The sequence below is a fragment of the Zootoca vivipara genome, chromosome 1 (assembly GCF_965207765.1).
Source record: "Zootoca vivipara chromosome 1, rZooViv2.hap1.1, whole genome shotgun sequence".
In the NCBI taxonomy this organism is placed as follows: Eukaryota; Metazoa; Chordata; class Lepidosauria; order Squamata; family Lacertidae; genus Zootoca; species Zootoca vivipara.
This window is the reverse complement of record NC_142582.1, coordinates 704,523-721,937: the sequence shown is the minus strand read 5'-3', so window position 1 is coordinate 721,937 and position 17,415 is coordinate 704,523. Positions and strand designations below refer to the sequence as shown.

Genomic DNA, 17,415 nt, shown 5'->3' with positions numbered 1-17,415 from the left:
TCAAAGGATTTGCCAACAACAATAAAACAATTGGAACTTTGCATTTGCATGTTGCCAGGGGATGAAGTTCTTTTAAGGAATAATTATTTTAAACTAATGTCTATGTAGGTTGGCAAAGTGAAGAGTAATTATATTGGATTTATCAAAAATATCTTATTGTTAAATAATAGTACAAGCAGTAACTGAAATATGAACAGCCAATGGAAAAGAATAAAGGAAAAAATAATTAATGATAAAATGTTAAACTATTTTAAGTAAAGGACTGGGAGCAGAGGTTCCTGGGTGTATCAGTGCCAACTTCCATGGTGTTAGATATCACCTATAGATAAGTTTCAAGGTGAGTTCCCTTCTTTTGGCTGAGATGGATTTAAAGGGAGGTTTAGACCACAGTTTGGTCCATTGGGTAGGGTCGTGCTAAACCCAGCACCCTGCACCCCTGCCTCCGGTGCAGTTTTCTACCGTTGACGGCAGAAGCTGGCTTCAAATGGCACCCACGGGCTCACATCGTCCCTCCAAATTCAGGGGGGGGGGAGGAGGGGGACCAGATAAGCCTCCTCTGGCCCCCCTCCCTCCCTCAGGCTCTGGAGAGCCTCTGTGGAACTACTTCCAAGTTTGTGGCCAGAAACAGAAGTCTAAACCCAGTCTTTTTAATTTGTATGAGGTGCAGTGCATTTTGGAGTTTCCTAATTAATTTTTACATTACTGCTTTAAAAAACTAAGCATTATTCTGTGTTCCTGTTTTGGGCTACTTAAGTGCCTGAGGATTATACTGTTAAAGAAGCAGAGCTGAAAATGGGAAGCCTTCTAGGACTGTGCTCTGGAAAAGCTCCAACAGCTACTGAGGTAAGACAAACTATAAGAAGGTTTTACAAGGGCTTTTGAAAACATTTGTCACTATTTTTATTCTTGTCACTTTGTTGTTCACACTGTTAGTGGCAGACTGAGATAAGTGTTCCTTTGGGTGAAGCCCACGCCTTGCTGAAGTTTAATCCAATGGTTCGTTCCCATGGATTTCTCCACTAAAATAAGCTGAGTGGAGGCAATTTTCTTCTTTCCCCCTTCCAAATTCAGTTTCTGCACCACCTTCCATGCTGTTGTAGAGGGTCTCTAGCTCTCTGGAGCAGATTTGCAGAGGGCTGCAGTGGGTAGGGAGAAAATCACCTAGCTTTCTCTTAACGTAAGCAGAAGCTTCCGTTGGATGAAAAGCAGTCATGCAAGCAGAATGGTAGTGTTAGATTCCACCCACGGTGTGTTTAAGGCATGTCACTGCATTGTTCAGAGCTACCATACTGAATATTAGTAGTTTCCTTTGAAATTCCACATAAGTGTCTTGTTTATAAATTGTTTCCTTAAATCCCAGTGCTGGGTCAATCTTTATTAGTAATCAACAGGACCTTTGGTTTGTTTCTGTGATTTTATAATGGGCATCAGTAATGTATTGAACCATTGCTCCCTAGCTATTGAACATAGGACTAAATGAAACTTCATCAGGGTTCAAAATAGCCTTAAATCTTTTGTATATGTGCTCTGCCATATACCCCTTATACCCCTCCCAAACTAAAAATGCAGTTGAAAAAAGTCATACACTAAGCTTTGGTGGGCTGAGGCTGGCAGGATAGAAGGTAAGGGGAAGGCATATTTTCCCTTTTGGAAATAAATGTACTTTCTTCCAGCAGTGTGTTTGGCGTATGTGAGAGCTTTGGATCTTGTGGATTTGATCTAACCCTTGGGAATGCCTCCATTGTGCCCTCTGTGCTATTGGAGCATTAATGGCAGGGAAATACAGGTGGTGGCCCCCCCATACTGTCTGAGAGGGGGCTTAGAAGGGCAGATCGCCCAGTCTGCAGGTGGATCTCCACCACCACCTGTGGAGAGAGAGATCCACTAAATTCAGTAGCCCCTGGGACACTATCCCAAAGAACATAGGATTGTGCCCTTACGCTTGTTTTCAGCCATATACTTTGATTTTAAATTCAAAACACATTATGGAAGCTTACATTCAAATATTCATATTTCAGACATAGAATACCGTATATATATTTCCCCTCCCCCCAGTCACCTGTGATAAGCAGCATTCTTCCCCAGAGGATTAAACGGGGAGCTTTTGTTAATCGAAAGACTGTTTTGTTACTGTTTTAGGTCACTGATACATCACTAAATGCCAAACTTTACAAAAATTACAAATTGATTTGATGACTTATTTTCATGGCTGCCATATTCCGTATTGAATTATGTGTCCATAAAATGCCTTAATTTTAAAATGCCTTCACATTTTAAGAAACGCGAAGTATGCTAAGCTTAACTATATATGGAGCAAGAAACTTGATTCACCATCTTTCTTCTAGATTTTTCTGTATTATATTGTGGGCCATGAGCTTCAGTCTAGTCCAGAGATAGAGATAGTGCTGGAGGAGACTACAACCGTAAGAGAGGTAAATACAGGAGCTATGAATTCTGTGTAAACACATCTGCTGTGGAGATATTTCATAATCTGGTATGGCCACTTTGTCCTCTAGTACTACCACTGTTGCACTGTAGTGCTGTTGTAGACAGTGGTTCAAAATTGAATGTTCCTCTAGAGAAACAAATCAATCTTAAAATGCAAAAATGAATTGGCTTATTGGGTTTACATAATTGGATCAGTCTAATCAAAGTGTTGTCGAATTTAAACAGTAACTGCGCTGCGGTTTAGAAATATTTTTATTACCTATCTTTCTAAGATTATTTTGCTGTTCATCAGTACAGTCAACCTCTTACTACGAATGCTGCGGGTTGCGTACGACACGGGATACGTACGCCACGGGATATGTACGCGCCAAACCAGGAAGTACCGGAATGGGTTACTTCCGGGTTCGGTAGTTCGCGCATGCGCAGACGCGACAAATGACATCATGTGCATACGCAGAAGTGCCGAATTGCGTACTGCTCATGTTGTGTACGGGGCTCCGGAACGGATCCCGTACACAACATGAGGTACTACTGTATTTAAATTTTACTAACTTTGGTTATGGTGTATTTTCTTTCAGTGTTTAAATTTAATGCTGAAGAAGTCTGGCTTAGCTGGTTAGTATAAATTTATTATGAATGTTATTATATTTATTTTTTATAAATTTCTTTATAATAAAGTTTTTTATTATTAACTACAGTCGTACCTCGGGATACGACCACCTCGGTTTGCGAACAGTTCGGGTTACGAACTGCGCAAACCCGGAAGTGTTTTGCCCCGCGCGCGCGCGCATAAGCCGCGCACACGCGATCGTGCAATTTGCGCATGCGCAAAGTGGCGGCGCCCATCGCGCTCGGTTTGCGAACTATTCGGGTTACGAACTGCGATCCGGAACGGATCGCGTTCGTAACCCGAGGTATTACTGTATTATTAAATATTACTATTGTGAAAATTTAGAAGGCAACAACAAGCAATTGTGCCATAAAGCGGTCTTTACAGTGGCAAAATATTGTTGGTGATTTTAGTGCTCTTTGGCAGGAATCTAAAAGTCATCTTACCTAGTCTAAGGAAAAATCCTACCCCATCTAATTCTTTGCTAAGTTGGTATTATTGAAATACAATATTGTCAAAAGTAGACAATGGCATCTCTCTTACATTACATTCAATGGGGGAGGGGGGGCAGGCGCAGAATTATCCAAGCTGGAATAGTGATGTAGTCAGCAGGTGCCAGCTCAGACCCTCCTTGCCTCTGGAAAACAGTTTTTATTCACCTCCCTATTCAGTGGGCAGAAGGGGAAGCTCTCCACATGACTCTTGAGCTACTCTGGGGGTGGCAGCCTGCAAGATGCCAGCTGAACAGAGTGAAAGGACACCTGCTCAATCTCAGTGCCCCCCAGCCCAGCACAAGGAAGATTTGGATTGCTCTGCCCATTGTATATCTCCCACTGTATTTAATAAAATGATAAATATGCAGGAACAATATTCATGATGTGACACTTGTTATTTTTATGTTTCACTTTTATGATGGCTTGGTTTCTTTTGCAGGGGACAACTGGCATTTGAGAAAGATTGACTGGTGCTATGAAGCTGGGGATGCGTTAAGTGAGGAAGTAAAAAAGCTAATTTTTTACATTCATTTACATAAGTATTCCTTTTGATATTACGTCTATAGGACTTTGTAAATAGGTTATAGCTCCTGTGAACGTACTTGTTAGTCCAAAATAAATGCGCAACTGTAGCCCCATTATTTAACCCATTATGACTTCAATACTTTTAGTGCCCTTTACAAATAGGAAATCAGTTACAGTATTTAAAAATGGCGTTGAGATCCTGCTATAGGCAGACAGGGTGTACTGCTTACATTCCCCTCCCTTCTTTTTGATTTATTTTTTCTTGTGTGAGCTTTGGTTGGGTGCACTTGTTTCTTTTGTACACAGGTGGGTAATACCTTTACTGGGACAACCAAAGGGTCACCAAAATGTGGAAAACATTCAGGCTTTCTGGAACTCTTTGTCAGGCAAAATATTACATAGACCAGGATGTAGTGCAAGAAGGAAAACTGAAATGAAAAGTAGAAAATGCAAGTTATATCTTGTAACCATGAAATCAGCATGTAGACTTGCTTCCAAGATGGAAATTGCAGGTTAAGTAAGCCCCTCCCAAAAGTAATGAGTAGTATTAACCATTAAGTAATACTACCATATATGACATCAGTTGAATATTTTACCTAATACAGCAGGCTTCCTCAACCTCGGCCCTCCACATGTTTTTGGCCTACAACTCCCATGATCCCTAGCTAGCAGGACCAGTGGTCAAGGATGATGGGAATTGTAGTCTCAAAACATCTGGAGGGCCGAGGTTGAGGAAGCCTGTAATACAGCATCCAAAATCAATCCCTGGCTTTGGCAAGATAAAGGCTACAATGTTTCTCATTACTTCTGCAGTCTTCTTACCCAGGAGTCTGTGTATTTTCTTTAAGATGTGGGTCAGATCTGGAATACAAGTCAGACTGTGTTTTCTCAGACCATGGGAAAGGGTTTATTCCAGAACCATAGGAGTATAGCCCAATGCCTGAGTGGGACCTAGCCTGCAATTTCCATCATTGAACTGAGTAGATGCTGACCTCACAGCAACAGCATCTAGTCAGTGGGTGGGGAACAGAACCTGGCAGAGACCTGGCTGCTCAGCTTTCTCAGCTCCAGTAGGCCCACCTGTTAATCACCTAATGCCACCATGAGCCAGGTGGCCCATTCCTCCTTTGCAATGCATCTTGAGTTGAACCCACACCATAACATAGCTGCCAAGTTATCCCTTTTTTTAAGGGAAATTCCCTTATGCTGAATAGGCTTCCTCGTGAGAAAAGGGAAAACTTGGCAGCTATGCACCATAAAGAGAAATCCTAGCCAATCCAAGCAGGACTTGAAGTCCCTGATAATCAGCTGATTGGCACTGACTTTGAAACCTCACTTTTTACAAGAACCAGCTCCACTCAGGATCTCAGATTGGAATTTCCTGAGTGGAACTAATCCCAGAGAGGTTTGCATTTGGTGCCCTTTTTTCTCATAGGTGTATTGCTCTAACCAAAGATTTGTAGCAATAGTATTAATAAAATAATATGGAACTTAGACCTGTAATATAAGCCAACATCTATTATGTAAGAGAGAGAAGATACCAGAGACCCCAACAAGCACTATAAATACACGCCCCACTTGCCAAGAAACAATCAGAAACATATTTTAAGGTTCCCAGTTGTTACTTTGCAGCCATGTTGGTACCCACTGCACACCTGAGTCATTGGGGGGTGGGGGGTGGGCAGGCTTGGGGCAGAGGATTTCCCATTGCTGAAACAAACTTTGGAGGTTTCCCCCCCTTATGGATAACACATTATCTTTTGCTTTTTATGTATTCTCTTACATGTTTACTTTTGTTTCCTCAGACTGCCACACTAAAAGAACTAAATATCTGCAGTGGGGATATACTGAATGTTGCTGAGGGGAAGCTTCCGTCAAAGGTGAAATATCATTATTGTTTTTTATTAAAGTGTAGTATTTAGGAAGCTGGCCTTTCAGTTTCAGCATAGTAGTGACAACAGCTTGCTGAAGTAATGTAATTAGTTTTCCCAGAGAAAGCCCAATAGTTACATCTGAAAAAATATGCTTATTTTCAATAAAAGCTGGGGGAGAGATGACTGTGTGCCATCCTAACGCTCCATCCATCAACCTGGGTCAGGGCATTGGGATTTATCTGCAAATCATGGACTACTGAACACGTTGCATTGTTTTTGTTTAATCTTTTATTCAGAAGTATTACAATTATGTAGTATCTGTTTTAAAGCCAACTTTTTGTTTCTTCGTAGCAGTAAATTATAGAATGTTTTTTATTAATTCCCAAAGGGGTTCCTGAAAGTGTCTGTCTGGTGGTACAAAGCCTTCTTCTCTCAGTCGAGGCACAGAAGGAACAGGCAAGACCAAGGGAACTCTGTCTGCAAAAAAATGGAAGCTCTGGGACTGTCTGCATCTGGAGGTAAGCTATATAAGTCCCCAAGGAATACACAGAAACAAACAAACAAACAAAAAACTAAATATATTTTCAGCCCTGGAAGTAGCTATTTAGCCATCCCCATATCACCATGTCAGCAAGAGTTTATATTTGAATTATTTTTATTATTATTATTGAAGTTCAATGTAAAGAATCATTTATTGGACCAGACACTTGCTTAAAAAGAAATGGGAGAAGCCCTTGTAAGGCACTGAGATAGGGCTATTTATTTCTCTTTTAATTAGGTGAGGGAGAGCACAGAGCTTGGAGCTCCATTTCAGTTTAGTGATTGATAACACAATTCATGTTTTACTAATTGTGTAACTGAAGAACTCTAAATTTCATTAAACTCTGACTTTTGATGTTCTTTAAAGATACACCAACATTTCTGCAAAGTGAAGTTGACCTATGTTATGTGGGTGACATAGAAATCTCAGAAGACGCTTTCCTGGAAGACCTGAAGATGCAGGTTAGATATTATATTTTGTTAAGCGAAGACAGATCTACTCATTAAGTAAGATCTATTAATATATATTTTTTACTTCCTTTCCTCTGTCTCCAGTATGTTCTGATATGGCATTTGCTTAGATGCCATTTTCAGTGGTAAGTACAACCGGGGACTTTTGAGACACTTCCTAATATCCACTTCTAGCAGTTTGTCATCTGTGTCATGTGTCCTTAGCTGCAAGACTCATGTTACACTTTCATCAGAATTACAGGGCCTCCCCAATTTTCTGTTTGTGAATGCAGAATATGCAGTATTGCAAGAACCACTCTGCATTTTGATTCAAGTTCCTTTATTAATGGTTTTTGTGTATGTGTCCTTCGTGTGTGAGGTGTAAGAGGTTGGTGGTAATGTTCGTAAAATTGTCAGTTTTAACTAGCGGGAAACTTTTAGGTGAGGTGAAACATGAGCATAAATAGTTGCTTCAAAATGAATCAGGCCATTGTTCCATCTAGTCCAGAACTGCCTTCTTCAACTGACAGCAGCTTTCTAAGATCTCAGACAGTGCCTTTTCTCAATTTTGCTATCTGAAACCCTTTTTAATAGGTTTAATCCTGGACACCTTCCCAAAGTCTTCTGCATGCTAGTGGTATGCTCTACCACTAAGTTCCTGAACAGTAATCGAATACTTGAAGGGGGAAAAACAAGACATACAACTTTCATTGAGATTTCACTGCATTGACAAGGAAAATTGGCTGTAGCCCAGTTAAGACATGGTTTAATACAAACTATGGTTTAATGTGATTGAGTTTTTCTCCAATCGAACCATAAATGTTAAAAAGTTTTGATCTTGGCTTATCACTATAAATTGTTTGGAGAACAGAAACCATAAGCCCAGTTTGGACAACAGATCCTGGCTTGTGGCATGGCAAGAGTGGAGTTGCCCATGGCTCAGTTTGTGTTTAGTTTCGTCCAAACAAACCAAGCCATGTTTGGATGAAACAAGCCATGAGCCAGTTTTAGGCAACACAAGAAGTCAAGACTCTGGTTTCTTTTTCTGCAGTGTAGCAGGAGCAGGGGAGAAATGCTATAGAAACTTTTGAGCAGCCTGCAATGGCCTGCTACTCGTTAACATTAAGCTACAGTATCATGTAATGTGACGGGTGAACCAGGCCTGTGTTACATCCCAGAGACAACAGTTGTTTGGGTGAGACCAGTGTGGATTAGTAAAGGAGCCTCTATGGGCCTCTACACACTGAGATGATTAGGTACACCTTCCTCTGCATTTCCTTGTACTTAGAATGTAACATGAAAACCAGTTGTGTACCAAAGATTCCATGCTCAATTAAGCATTGTTCACCTGATTCTGGTGTTAAGCTTTATGCATAAAAATAGAGTGGGTATAAGTCTGAGATCTGCTCCCAGTAACATTGCATATAGAGGTTGCAGTGTGGGCAATTATCTTTTGAAGATTTTATGTGATGTAGATTTTAACTGCTAACATTGCATTTCAATAATATTGTAATGAAAAGAAATGTGATGTGGTGGTTAAAAATTTTGCTTACATTTGTAGTCCTGCAAATCAGAAAATGACTATAGTTTACTGAGCTTAAACTAACATTTATTCTAAAATTGCTTTTCTTTTTAGGTGATGACATTGCCATTCTCTGAAGAGTTTAGTATTCCACTACCTGAGTTTCTCCGAGTTTGGACAATGGAAAATAAGTGCCCTTGCAGGCTTTTACGAAACAATAAGCAGCAACTCCAGTAGGTTTCTATGTATAACATTCAGTTAAATTAATGTTAATGCAATATATTTTTACCATTATTTTAAATTAACACTACAATCCTACACACTTAACTAAGAGTTAAGTCGCTTTGAATTTGGTGGCATTATGATTCACATACTTTGAGGCTGAAATCCTGTATCCAGTTTCCTAGAAGAAAGTTTTCAGCAAAGGATTTCTAAATACCTTGTATATAAAGCGTTCTGGCAACAATTAAATTGACAGTCTATGATATTTCAAAATCCAACTTCTAAATGTGGAACTTGAATTTTTTTCAAAATTATTTATATTCTGTCTTTTCTATTCTGAATTGAAAATATTTACTATGTTTCTTTTTCAGTAAATTCAAACTAGGAAACAGAGTGGAAATTTGTATAGAGCCTTTACACAAGGAAGAGAATCTTGGGTAAGATACTCAGCTACAATTCATCAAAACAAGTTTTAGTAAACCTTGTAAAATATTTCAAATCCCAATTATTCTGAATTCTCCTTCTATAGTACTTTTCTTTTTTTTAAGAGTAGGGAATCTATGGAGTCTCTGTGACATTAATGTAGACATATATTTTGAGAATATTAATTGCATTGTGTATGTTTCTTATCACAGACCAAAGGATTTGCTTCTGCGAGTGCAGATGGGCATACCAGGGGAAAGAGATTATTACCATCCTGTGGATTTGGTATGGGATATCTCCAAAGAGTGTACAGCATGTGCATTGAGACAAATAATTGCTTCATACTACTCATTACCAGCAGAGCAAATTGAAATGGCTAAATATTCTCCTGAGAAGTTTGAATGGATACCAATATGTAGTTGGGTAAGCTAAGAGATGCCAGAGACATGGAACAATATTGTCAACAATTCTTTGAATTGACATTTCACATTATAAACGGTGCCTGTGCCAAATGTTTAACAATGGCATTTAACACAGGAAGGGTTGAAAGAGAGAGAAATGGGATAAGTTCTTTTAACATTGTTCTTACCTGTTCTTTGTGCTGACTGACACTACTGTACTTACTTAAATGTAATGCTCCATCTAATTTAATGTGCACCCTAAATTTTGCAGTGTAATTTGTCAAAAACAGGTGCACATTATATTCTTTCTTCCATCTGATCCCTCTTCCCTTCTCTCTGGTCAGGAAGGGACAAGAGGAAGGAAGGGAAGGAAGAAGGAGAGCAGCTGTGATCTGGGCTGGAGAGGGAGAGATGAAGGGGGAGAGAAGGAGGAAGAGAGCAGAGTAGTGCAGTGAGTAAGGACTGCTACTGGGGATAAATATTAATATTTATCCTCAGAAGTTTATTGAGGACTTTTTTATAGCAAATCCATATATCTTCACCCCTAATCAGTTTTTGTTTTTAAATTACCTTTCATTTCTAAAAAAAAACCAAACAAACATGTTTTATTTTTACCTGGGAATATAGGGAATATAAAATAGTCTCACTCTCTGCACCAAAATCACAAGTAACCTCTGTTAGTTTATGGTGCTTTTTTCATGTTGGTTCTCATTTGTATTCAGACACAGCAAGTTTCAAAGCGAAAAAAGAAGAAGAAAGGTGACAGTTTACAATTAAGCCCCTACAGTCTGAAGGATGGAGATATTATTGGTGTGAAGGTAAATAAACTGATTAATCAACAAAATTCCTCTGCTTAATTCCAAGTGATTTCTCCACTACCACCACTGCATCCCCAGATAACACAGCCCACAAGTTTTCATGAACTACTGAAAGAGACTTTTCAAGGGAGTACAAGTTGCTGCAGGCAAAGTTGGAAAAGAGAAACATCCACAATGTTGGATGTCCATACAACCCAGATTCATAGCTGCCAAGTTTTCCCTTTTCTCGCGAGGAAGCCTATTCAGCATAAGGGAAAATCCCTGTAAAAAAGGGATAACTTGGCAGCTATGCCCAGATTTAATAAGCTGTGAGTTACAAAATCTAGGTGAATGTGTGCAGAAGTGTACAATGCTTTTGAGCCCCTAAATGATGTGCTTTTAAATTGTGTTTTAGTGTATCTTGCAGCCGTAGATAATGAGGCCGTTTCATTTATGGTAGCCTCTCTTTTGTTTTACTTCCGATTTGAGATTTTTCTTTTGGGAGATGTGGTTTTCCATAACTCCCCATTTCTGTCAGGGGCATTTCTATTCTGCTTATAACTTCAATCTGTGTTAAGAGGTTTTGATCTCATAAAGCAGGATAGAAGTTGTATAAATAAGCATTGTGGGATGGCTTTGTCCTCCTTCCCAACTGAGGAAAGAGCTTTCGCAAGAATTTTTTTGGATGGAAGTCATTTATTTCTACAAACAAAAGAAAAAAGAGAACAGTGAAGAACTTTTAATTCTTAATAACATTACTCAATGCAGTTTAATGTCATTAGTAAAAAATACCACTTGTAAAAATGTATCTGCCTTTATAAGGAGAGTACTATTAGGAATTGTGTTCACAATTATTCCATTAATTTGCACAACAGAATCTCCTACTTGATGGCAGTAAAGACTTCAGTACCATGAAAGATGATATTGGAAAACAAATGCAGAAGCAACTTGCTATGGACAAAACAAGGTATATCTTAGTTTTTTTATGGAATTTATACCATGCCTTTCTCCCAGCAAGAAGCCCATAAAATTGTCTAAACATAGAAAGCAGTAAAATGAATCCAGTTGTGTCCTCAAATGTGGTGAGTGGATTATTTTACGTATAATTGGAATTGGCAATTGGAAAAGAGGCCTGTTAACAAAATGAAGAAGCCCTTGTTATATAGAAATGTTTCAAGACAACAGCACAGTCTGGAAAAGATGTTAGGGTTATAAATGTTTATTGTAAAGCATCTACTTGCTTGCATTGTTGGGCAATGACCAGTTTGGCATCAGGGAATATGCAGGGCTAGAAAACAACTCAGTGGTATTTCCACATAATGTTCAATGGGTCAAATGAAAGATTTAATTACAACAAAGTATTATCTCAAAAGCTAGTAGAACGATTTATGATTTAGATTTCAATGCCATAAACTCAAGGGCTATTCAGTTGCACTTGTTTGTATGTTTGGTCTGCTGCAAGGTAATAAAATTGATTTTTAAAGAAAGAATGTGATAATTGAAAAATTTTAAACCACCATATTATAGGATCTGATTTAGTTGAAGTTAATCATAGCCAGCATTAACTAACACCACACAAATGTGCTGGTCTATTTTTGTTTGAACTCTGGGTTTGAAGGGATGCTTCTATGGCATCAACCTAGGAGCAGAACAAGCTGTTTTTATCCAACCCATTGATCTGTAGTGACCTTGCTTGCCTTTTTGGAAATGAACTCATTCATCCACTATGATATGCTGGGATTCTGCCCAATTTTCTAATACAGGATTTAAGTTTATGTGTTTTACAGCAAATTTAGGATACTAATTTATATACACGTCAGGGCTTGCCTATTACAAATGTGCAATAAAGAAAAATCCTGCAGAAAGAATTTCTCGTTTGCAATGGATTTCTATGATTCACCTCCCAGAGGTATTTACAAGCAGTTCATCAAGATACTATTCCACATTTCTCCTCAGTAGAAATGCCCATCAAAATAGCATGCAATTGCTGGGAGAGCTCAAGCTGTGGCCTGCCAGCCAGATCCTGTTACCCCTGCTTTAAGGAGCTTTGTGTTCCAGACCCTTGCATATATTTCTAATACTTGATTGACTAACTTTAATAGTGTATCTGCTTTTTGTGTTCCAGTAGCCAGAAGCCTGACTGTGTGCAGAATGATCATTACTCTGAAAAAAAGATGGCTAAGAATCGTAAACCTGAAGCAGCACTCTCCATCAGCGTTGGGGTTTTCAGCTGACTCCCTGGGTCTAAACAAACCTTGTATCTTACTGCATAGAATGGAGTTGTCTCAGTTCGGCTGGCCAAGGAACAGTCTTCCTTGAGACATGCAAGGGGGGTGGGACAAGCTCTCTATCCTATTGTGGAAAAGTGCTTTAATTCTATTATAGTTCAAGCACTTATTATCAGGGTGGGTATCTGCACTTTAATAATGAGAACATATACGATTAACTTAATCTTTCAGTGGTTGGTTTTCATAACCATGTGCTTTAATCTGATCATATGCAGTATTATCACTGCAGTGATTCCTTTCCCCCTCATGGATTTATGTACGTCAAAATATTTATGAAAATGTAGCCTGAAAAGTTAGCATGCACAGTGAATTCAGAAGGAAACTCTTTGTCACCCATGGGAGTGACTCTTCAGACAAAATGTGAGAACTATTAGTTGAATTTAATGCACTCCCCTTTCACGCCATTGATTAGGGTTGGAAAATCTGAGAGCTGCAAATCAGCCTATAGCAAACAATTATGTGCTTAGAGAAATGTTAAATTTAAAATTTCAACACACACTTTTCTGTGCTGTAATTTGACCATTAAGTATTAACTCCAACCTTTATTAGCTACCAAGTGATTAGATCCAAATTTATTTTGGGGGGAATGCCAAAATTTACATGGTTACTCAAAAAAACAATATAACATGCAGAAAGAGAAATAGCTATAGCCTATGGCTTGGATCCAAAGTTCCAACTGTTCAAGTGGAAGATATATATGTGTGTGTGTGTGCGTGTGTGTGTGCGCGCGCGCTTGCATGCATGCATGCATGCACATATGTATATTGCCTATTCCCCTGCCCCTTTGTTCTTGTTTGCCATATATTTTGCCCTGGTTCAAAATACAAAAGCCCAAACATCTCTCTATGCACATTGGGTGAAGTGAGATTGTTTTTTTTTAACCCCACTCACAAGGAATTCTTCTCCCACCTGATAAGCACATGTGGGAGAAATGCTTGCCTATGGCTTAAATACATACAGTGTGACATGGCATAATCTGGGACATTCTTCTTTCAAACACCTTCCTGAAACATTGCCCACATATATCGACAGCTGCTACCCTAAAGGGTGGAATCGGTGTGTTGGGTGGACTGTGAGGACAATATACTCTTGCTCTTCTCCATGTATGAGAGAGAGAATGGAGGAAAATATGGTCTAAACCAGGCCTTTGTGGGAATAGATTTTTCTGCCAACATTCTGTGCAATCCTATATAAACAATATGGAGTTCAGAAATGTGGTATAATACTGAAGTAAAGAGATTTAAAGAAATGGGGAAAGGGTACAAGTAAATATCAGGATGTTTGCTGACCTTTTTTGTATATCGTTTCCTAAGAGGCAGCCTGTTTTTCTCATGTCAATGTATGTCTTTTGTTCATATAATTGCTGAAATGCCTGTTGGGAACCATATATCCTGAATGAACAGAATCCACCAGGGTATAGGTGCATAGCATATTTAACGTTATAGAAACATTTCTCCCAGAGTCCCCCAGAATCATTTTTTAAATGATTTAGGGAAAAGCGAACTGTTCCAAAGTATTTGTCCCAATGCACACTGTACATTTTTACCCTAGTATGAACTCTAGCAAATAATGGTCTAACCTTAAAAATTGGTATTTGAATACATATTTTGGAGAAAGGCCACTGAGAGTGTAAATTGAAATAATGAATTATATTGAGGGGGGAGATAGAGGTAACTGGGATTGGGCAGGAAAAGGCAGGTGTTTGTGTAGGCAAATTTTGTTGTCATATTTTCAGTTTACTAACTGATAGAACTATTAGCAAGTTATCCCTGTTCATTGGGTTTTCACATTTTGAGGGCCATTTTGCTGTTTGTTTTCTTAACTGAAGTATAGGCTTGGGATGAATTTATCACCTAGCCAGACACTATACTGACATAGGATTCTCCAGAACCAAGTATCTTAACTGACATATTAAAAGATCTATGGTGTCGCAAGACGGAAACACAAAGTGTCATAACATGCTGTACCAGAGGGTATAAATAAGTTTAATAAAGTTTATACAATCACACCTGGGGGTGGGGAGGATCCTCCTCAATCCTTCATGTAGTGATCACATGGGATTTGAGCAAATGCTGAAAGTTCAGCATCTGTCCACCTACTGTGGAACCCCAATCTCATGACGAAGAGGCACCCAAAATGTAGGAAAAGCCTGCTAGTTGAAGAATCTGGGAATACTGCCTCATAAAGCAATCCCGTGGGAGATTTTTTTAAAAAAATAATTATGAAGTTATTTAGTGAACATGAGACTCAGACATGTTTATATACAAAAAGGATGTATGTGCCTTTAATAAACTGTAAGCCAATATCAAGTTGCTTATGATGTTGGCTTGATTATTTTGTTATAAAATTATGGGACGTTCCACAATCAAACATTTTGTGAAAAGTTATACTGTACCTTTATAATGGAATGTCCAGGATTCCACAGTTCTGGTTGCATTACAATGCAATTAATTTTTTATAGTTAATTCTTAATAAGTCTGGTTTTTCTTGTACTTGCAAAAGGAATAAAGAGCTTAAATGTTTTGTTTGTACTGTATTTATAATAAGGTATTTTTTATTTTATTTTAATTTTTTATTGTTATGTCAAATCAAACACTACAAACAATAAACACAAACAAATATCAAAAACAAACATATAGACAAAAAACCCCGACATACCTTTACCGCAACTAATATTTCACCCACATGACTTCCCTCTACCACAGCTTGACATCCTTAAGCCGGTATTTTTATTTTATTTTTATCACCATCATACCCCACCCATCTGGCTGGCTTTCCCCAGCCAGCCACTCTGGGCAGCTTCCAGTACATATAAAAACATACTAAAACATCAGACATAGTTCTTTATCTCCTTGACATCTGATGGGAGGACGTTCCACAGGAAGGGTGCCACTGCAGAGAAGGTCCTCTGCCTGGTTCCTTGTAACTTCACTTCTCGCAGTGAGGAAACTGAATCCCAATTGGAAGTGATCTTAATGGTTCACATTCTCTAGGCGTGCCTGGAGTTGATCAGTAATCACACAATCGCCTTGCCCAGGAATGGAAGATTTGAGACTGGTTGATAGTTGGCCATAGTGGCTGGGTCCAAAGATGTTTTTTTAAGAAGCAGTTTGATAACTGCTGCTTTAAGCAAGTCAGAAAAAACTACCTCACAGATGGAAGGATTCACCACCCCACAGAGCCCATTGCCCAACCCTGCCCAACTCACTTTTTATGAGCCAGGTGATTCGTTTCAATAATAGAGTAATAACTGCCCTTTTAGGCTGAAACAATTTATGTGCAAAAGAAACCATGAAAGGTTGGCAAAATCCAATTTTGAAGAAAATGTTAAAGTACACATGCACAATGTTAATATTACGTTGTGGTAAACAGTATCATAGCATGTCCTCGGAAAAGCCAGTGGCTCGTGAAGAGTGGCTTCACACACTGTTCTAAAACAGAGGTGCCAGCCCAACATTGCATAAACTGCTTTGTGTAATGGAAAGGCGTTTTAAAAGCAGCTTGATGGCACATGGGTATGCTCAAAAGATAATGAAAGCATGTTCAAAGAAAAGGAAAGCATTCCAGTTAAGTTAGTGAACACCTTCATATAACCATGCATTGTAGAGAGCTGGACTAGATGACCCCTTGAGCACTTCCAACTTTACAATTCTATGATGTTCAGTTTTTGTACTGAGCTTAAAAAATTGAGTGCATGCACATTAGTACAGTCATACCTTGATTTTTGAACAGAAAGCATTCTGGAAGTCCGTTTGACTTTCGAAACGTTCAGGAACCAAGGTGCAGGCGTGTCGGAAACAATAGCGGAAGCTGCATCGGGCATTTGGCTTCCAAAAAAATGTTCGAAAACTGGAACACTCAGGTTTCAGTCATTTGGGAGCCGAAACGTACGAGTACCAAGGCATTCGACAACCAAGGTACAACTGTATCTTTATCGTGTATATTTGTTTTTTTGTTTTGGTAATCTTATTTGGACCAGACAATAATGCTTTTGTGATGGTCTATTCTGAGCTTGTTCTTTGGGAAGTAATAGCCATAGTGGGTTCTGGTTGGAATCCATCTGTCTTGGGAAACTGGAAGAGTGCACTTTTGGGGGTGGAAGAGATTTACAGCGTCTGCTGTGTCTCTAGAGACTGATATAGAAGAGACAGCTGGGGCAGATGAAAGCTGAAAATGCACCATGGTTTTCTCTCTACAGTCCTCCCAGCAGTCATTCTTCCTCTAGTCACTGCTGTGGATGCATGACCTATCTGTCTACAAGGGATTTCCAGCCTTCATGTTACGTTTGCAGACATATTTGCAAGAGAGTTCGTCTGCCAACGGGTCTGGTACCTGAAGCCAGCTCCCCAAACAGCACATCCTTGGGGATCCTGCCATCTTCCATGTTGTGGTCATGACCAAGCCAGTGTAGATGTCACTGAGACAGGAGTGTGAACATGCTGGGAATGTGGGCTTGGGAGAGCACATATTTGATATTCTGTCCTACCACGTGATGCCCCCCCAATTCCTGATGCAGCACATGTGGAAGTCATTGAGGCGTTTCTCCTGGGGGTGTAAGTTGCCCACGACCCCCAAACTACTATTTTTACAAGGCATGTCCTCCTAAAATGCATGCATATTAAGAATATTAAGAATAAGCAGAGTATGCCCTTTCCATAGCGGGGGAAGCGGTCCGGCGGCACAAAGATTCCCGGGGCCTCCGGACGTCACCTTCCCGCGTCGCCCAATAAGGGCGCCGGAGAGGCGGATGCAGAGCGCCGGATACGGAGGGGCGGGGCAAGCAGGCCCCGCCCAGGAGCGGCCTACTGTTGCTAGGGCCGC

At 39.5% G+C, this 17,415-nt stretch overlaps 1 protein-coding gene across 11 annotated transcripts in view; it reads left to right on the top strand.

Moving 5' to 3' along the window:
* USP40 (ubiquitin specific peptidase 40) overlaps positions 1-15,116 on the top strand; it is a 60,528-nt gene extending 45,412 nt beyond the window's left edge. For 10 of the 11 annotated variants that reach the window (XM_035140278.3, XM_088675490.1, XM_088675470.1 and 7 more), the window contains 13 exons: positions 755-843; positions 2,346-2,432; positions 3,027-3,063; positions 3,992-4,056; positions 5,883-5,957; positions 6,340-6,469; positions 6,859-6,953; positions 8,578-8,696; positions 9,057-9,122; positions 9,321-9,531; positions 10,232-10,327; positions 11,182-11,273; positions 12,432-15,116. In XM_035140278.3, the coding sequence (XP_034996169.2) occupies positions 755-843; positions 2,346-2,432; positions 3,027-3,063; positions 3,992-4,056; positions 5,883-5,957; positions 6,340-6,469; positions 6,859-6,953; positions 8,578-8,696; positions 9,057-9,122; positions 9,321-9,531; positions 10,232-10,327; positions 11,182-11,273; positions 12,432-12,540 (1,271 nt within the window). In that variant the 3' untranslated portion in view covers positions 12,541-15,116. The remainder of the gene's footprint in view (positions 1-754; positions 844-2,345; positions 2,433-3,026; positions 3,064-3,991; positions 4,057-5,882; positions 5,958-6,339; positions 6,470-6,858; positions 6,954-8,577; positions 8,697-9,056; positions 9,123-9,320; positions 9,532-10,231; positions 10,328-11,181; positions 11,274-12,431) is intronic. The other variant, XM_060282646.2, reaches the window with a different exon arrangement.
* The last annotated feature ends 2,299 nt before the right edge of the window (positions 15,117-17,415 follow it).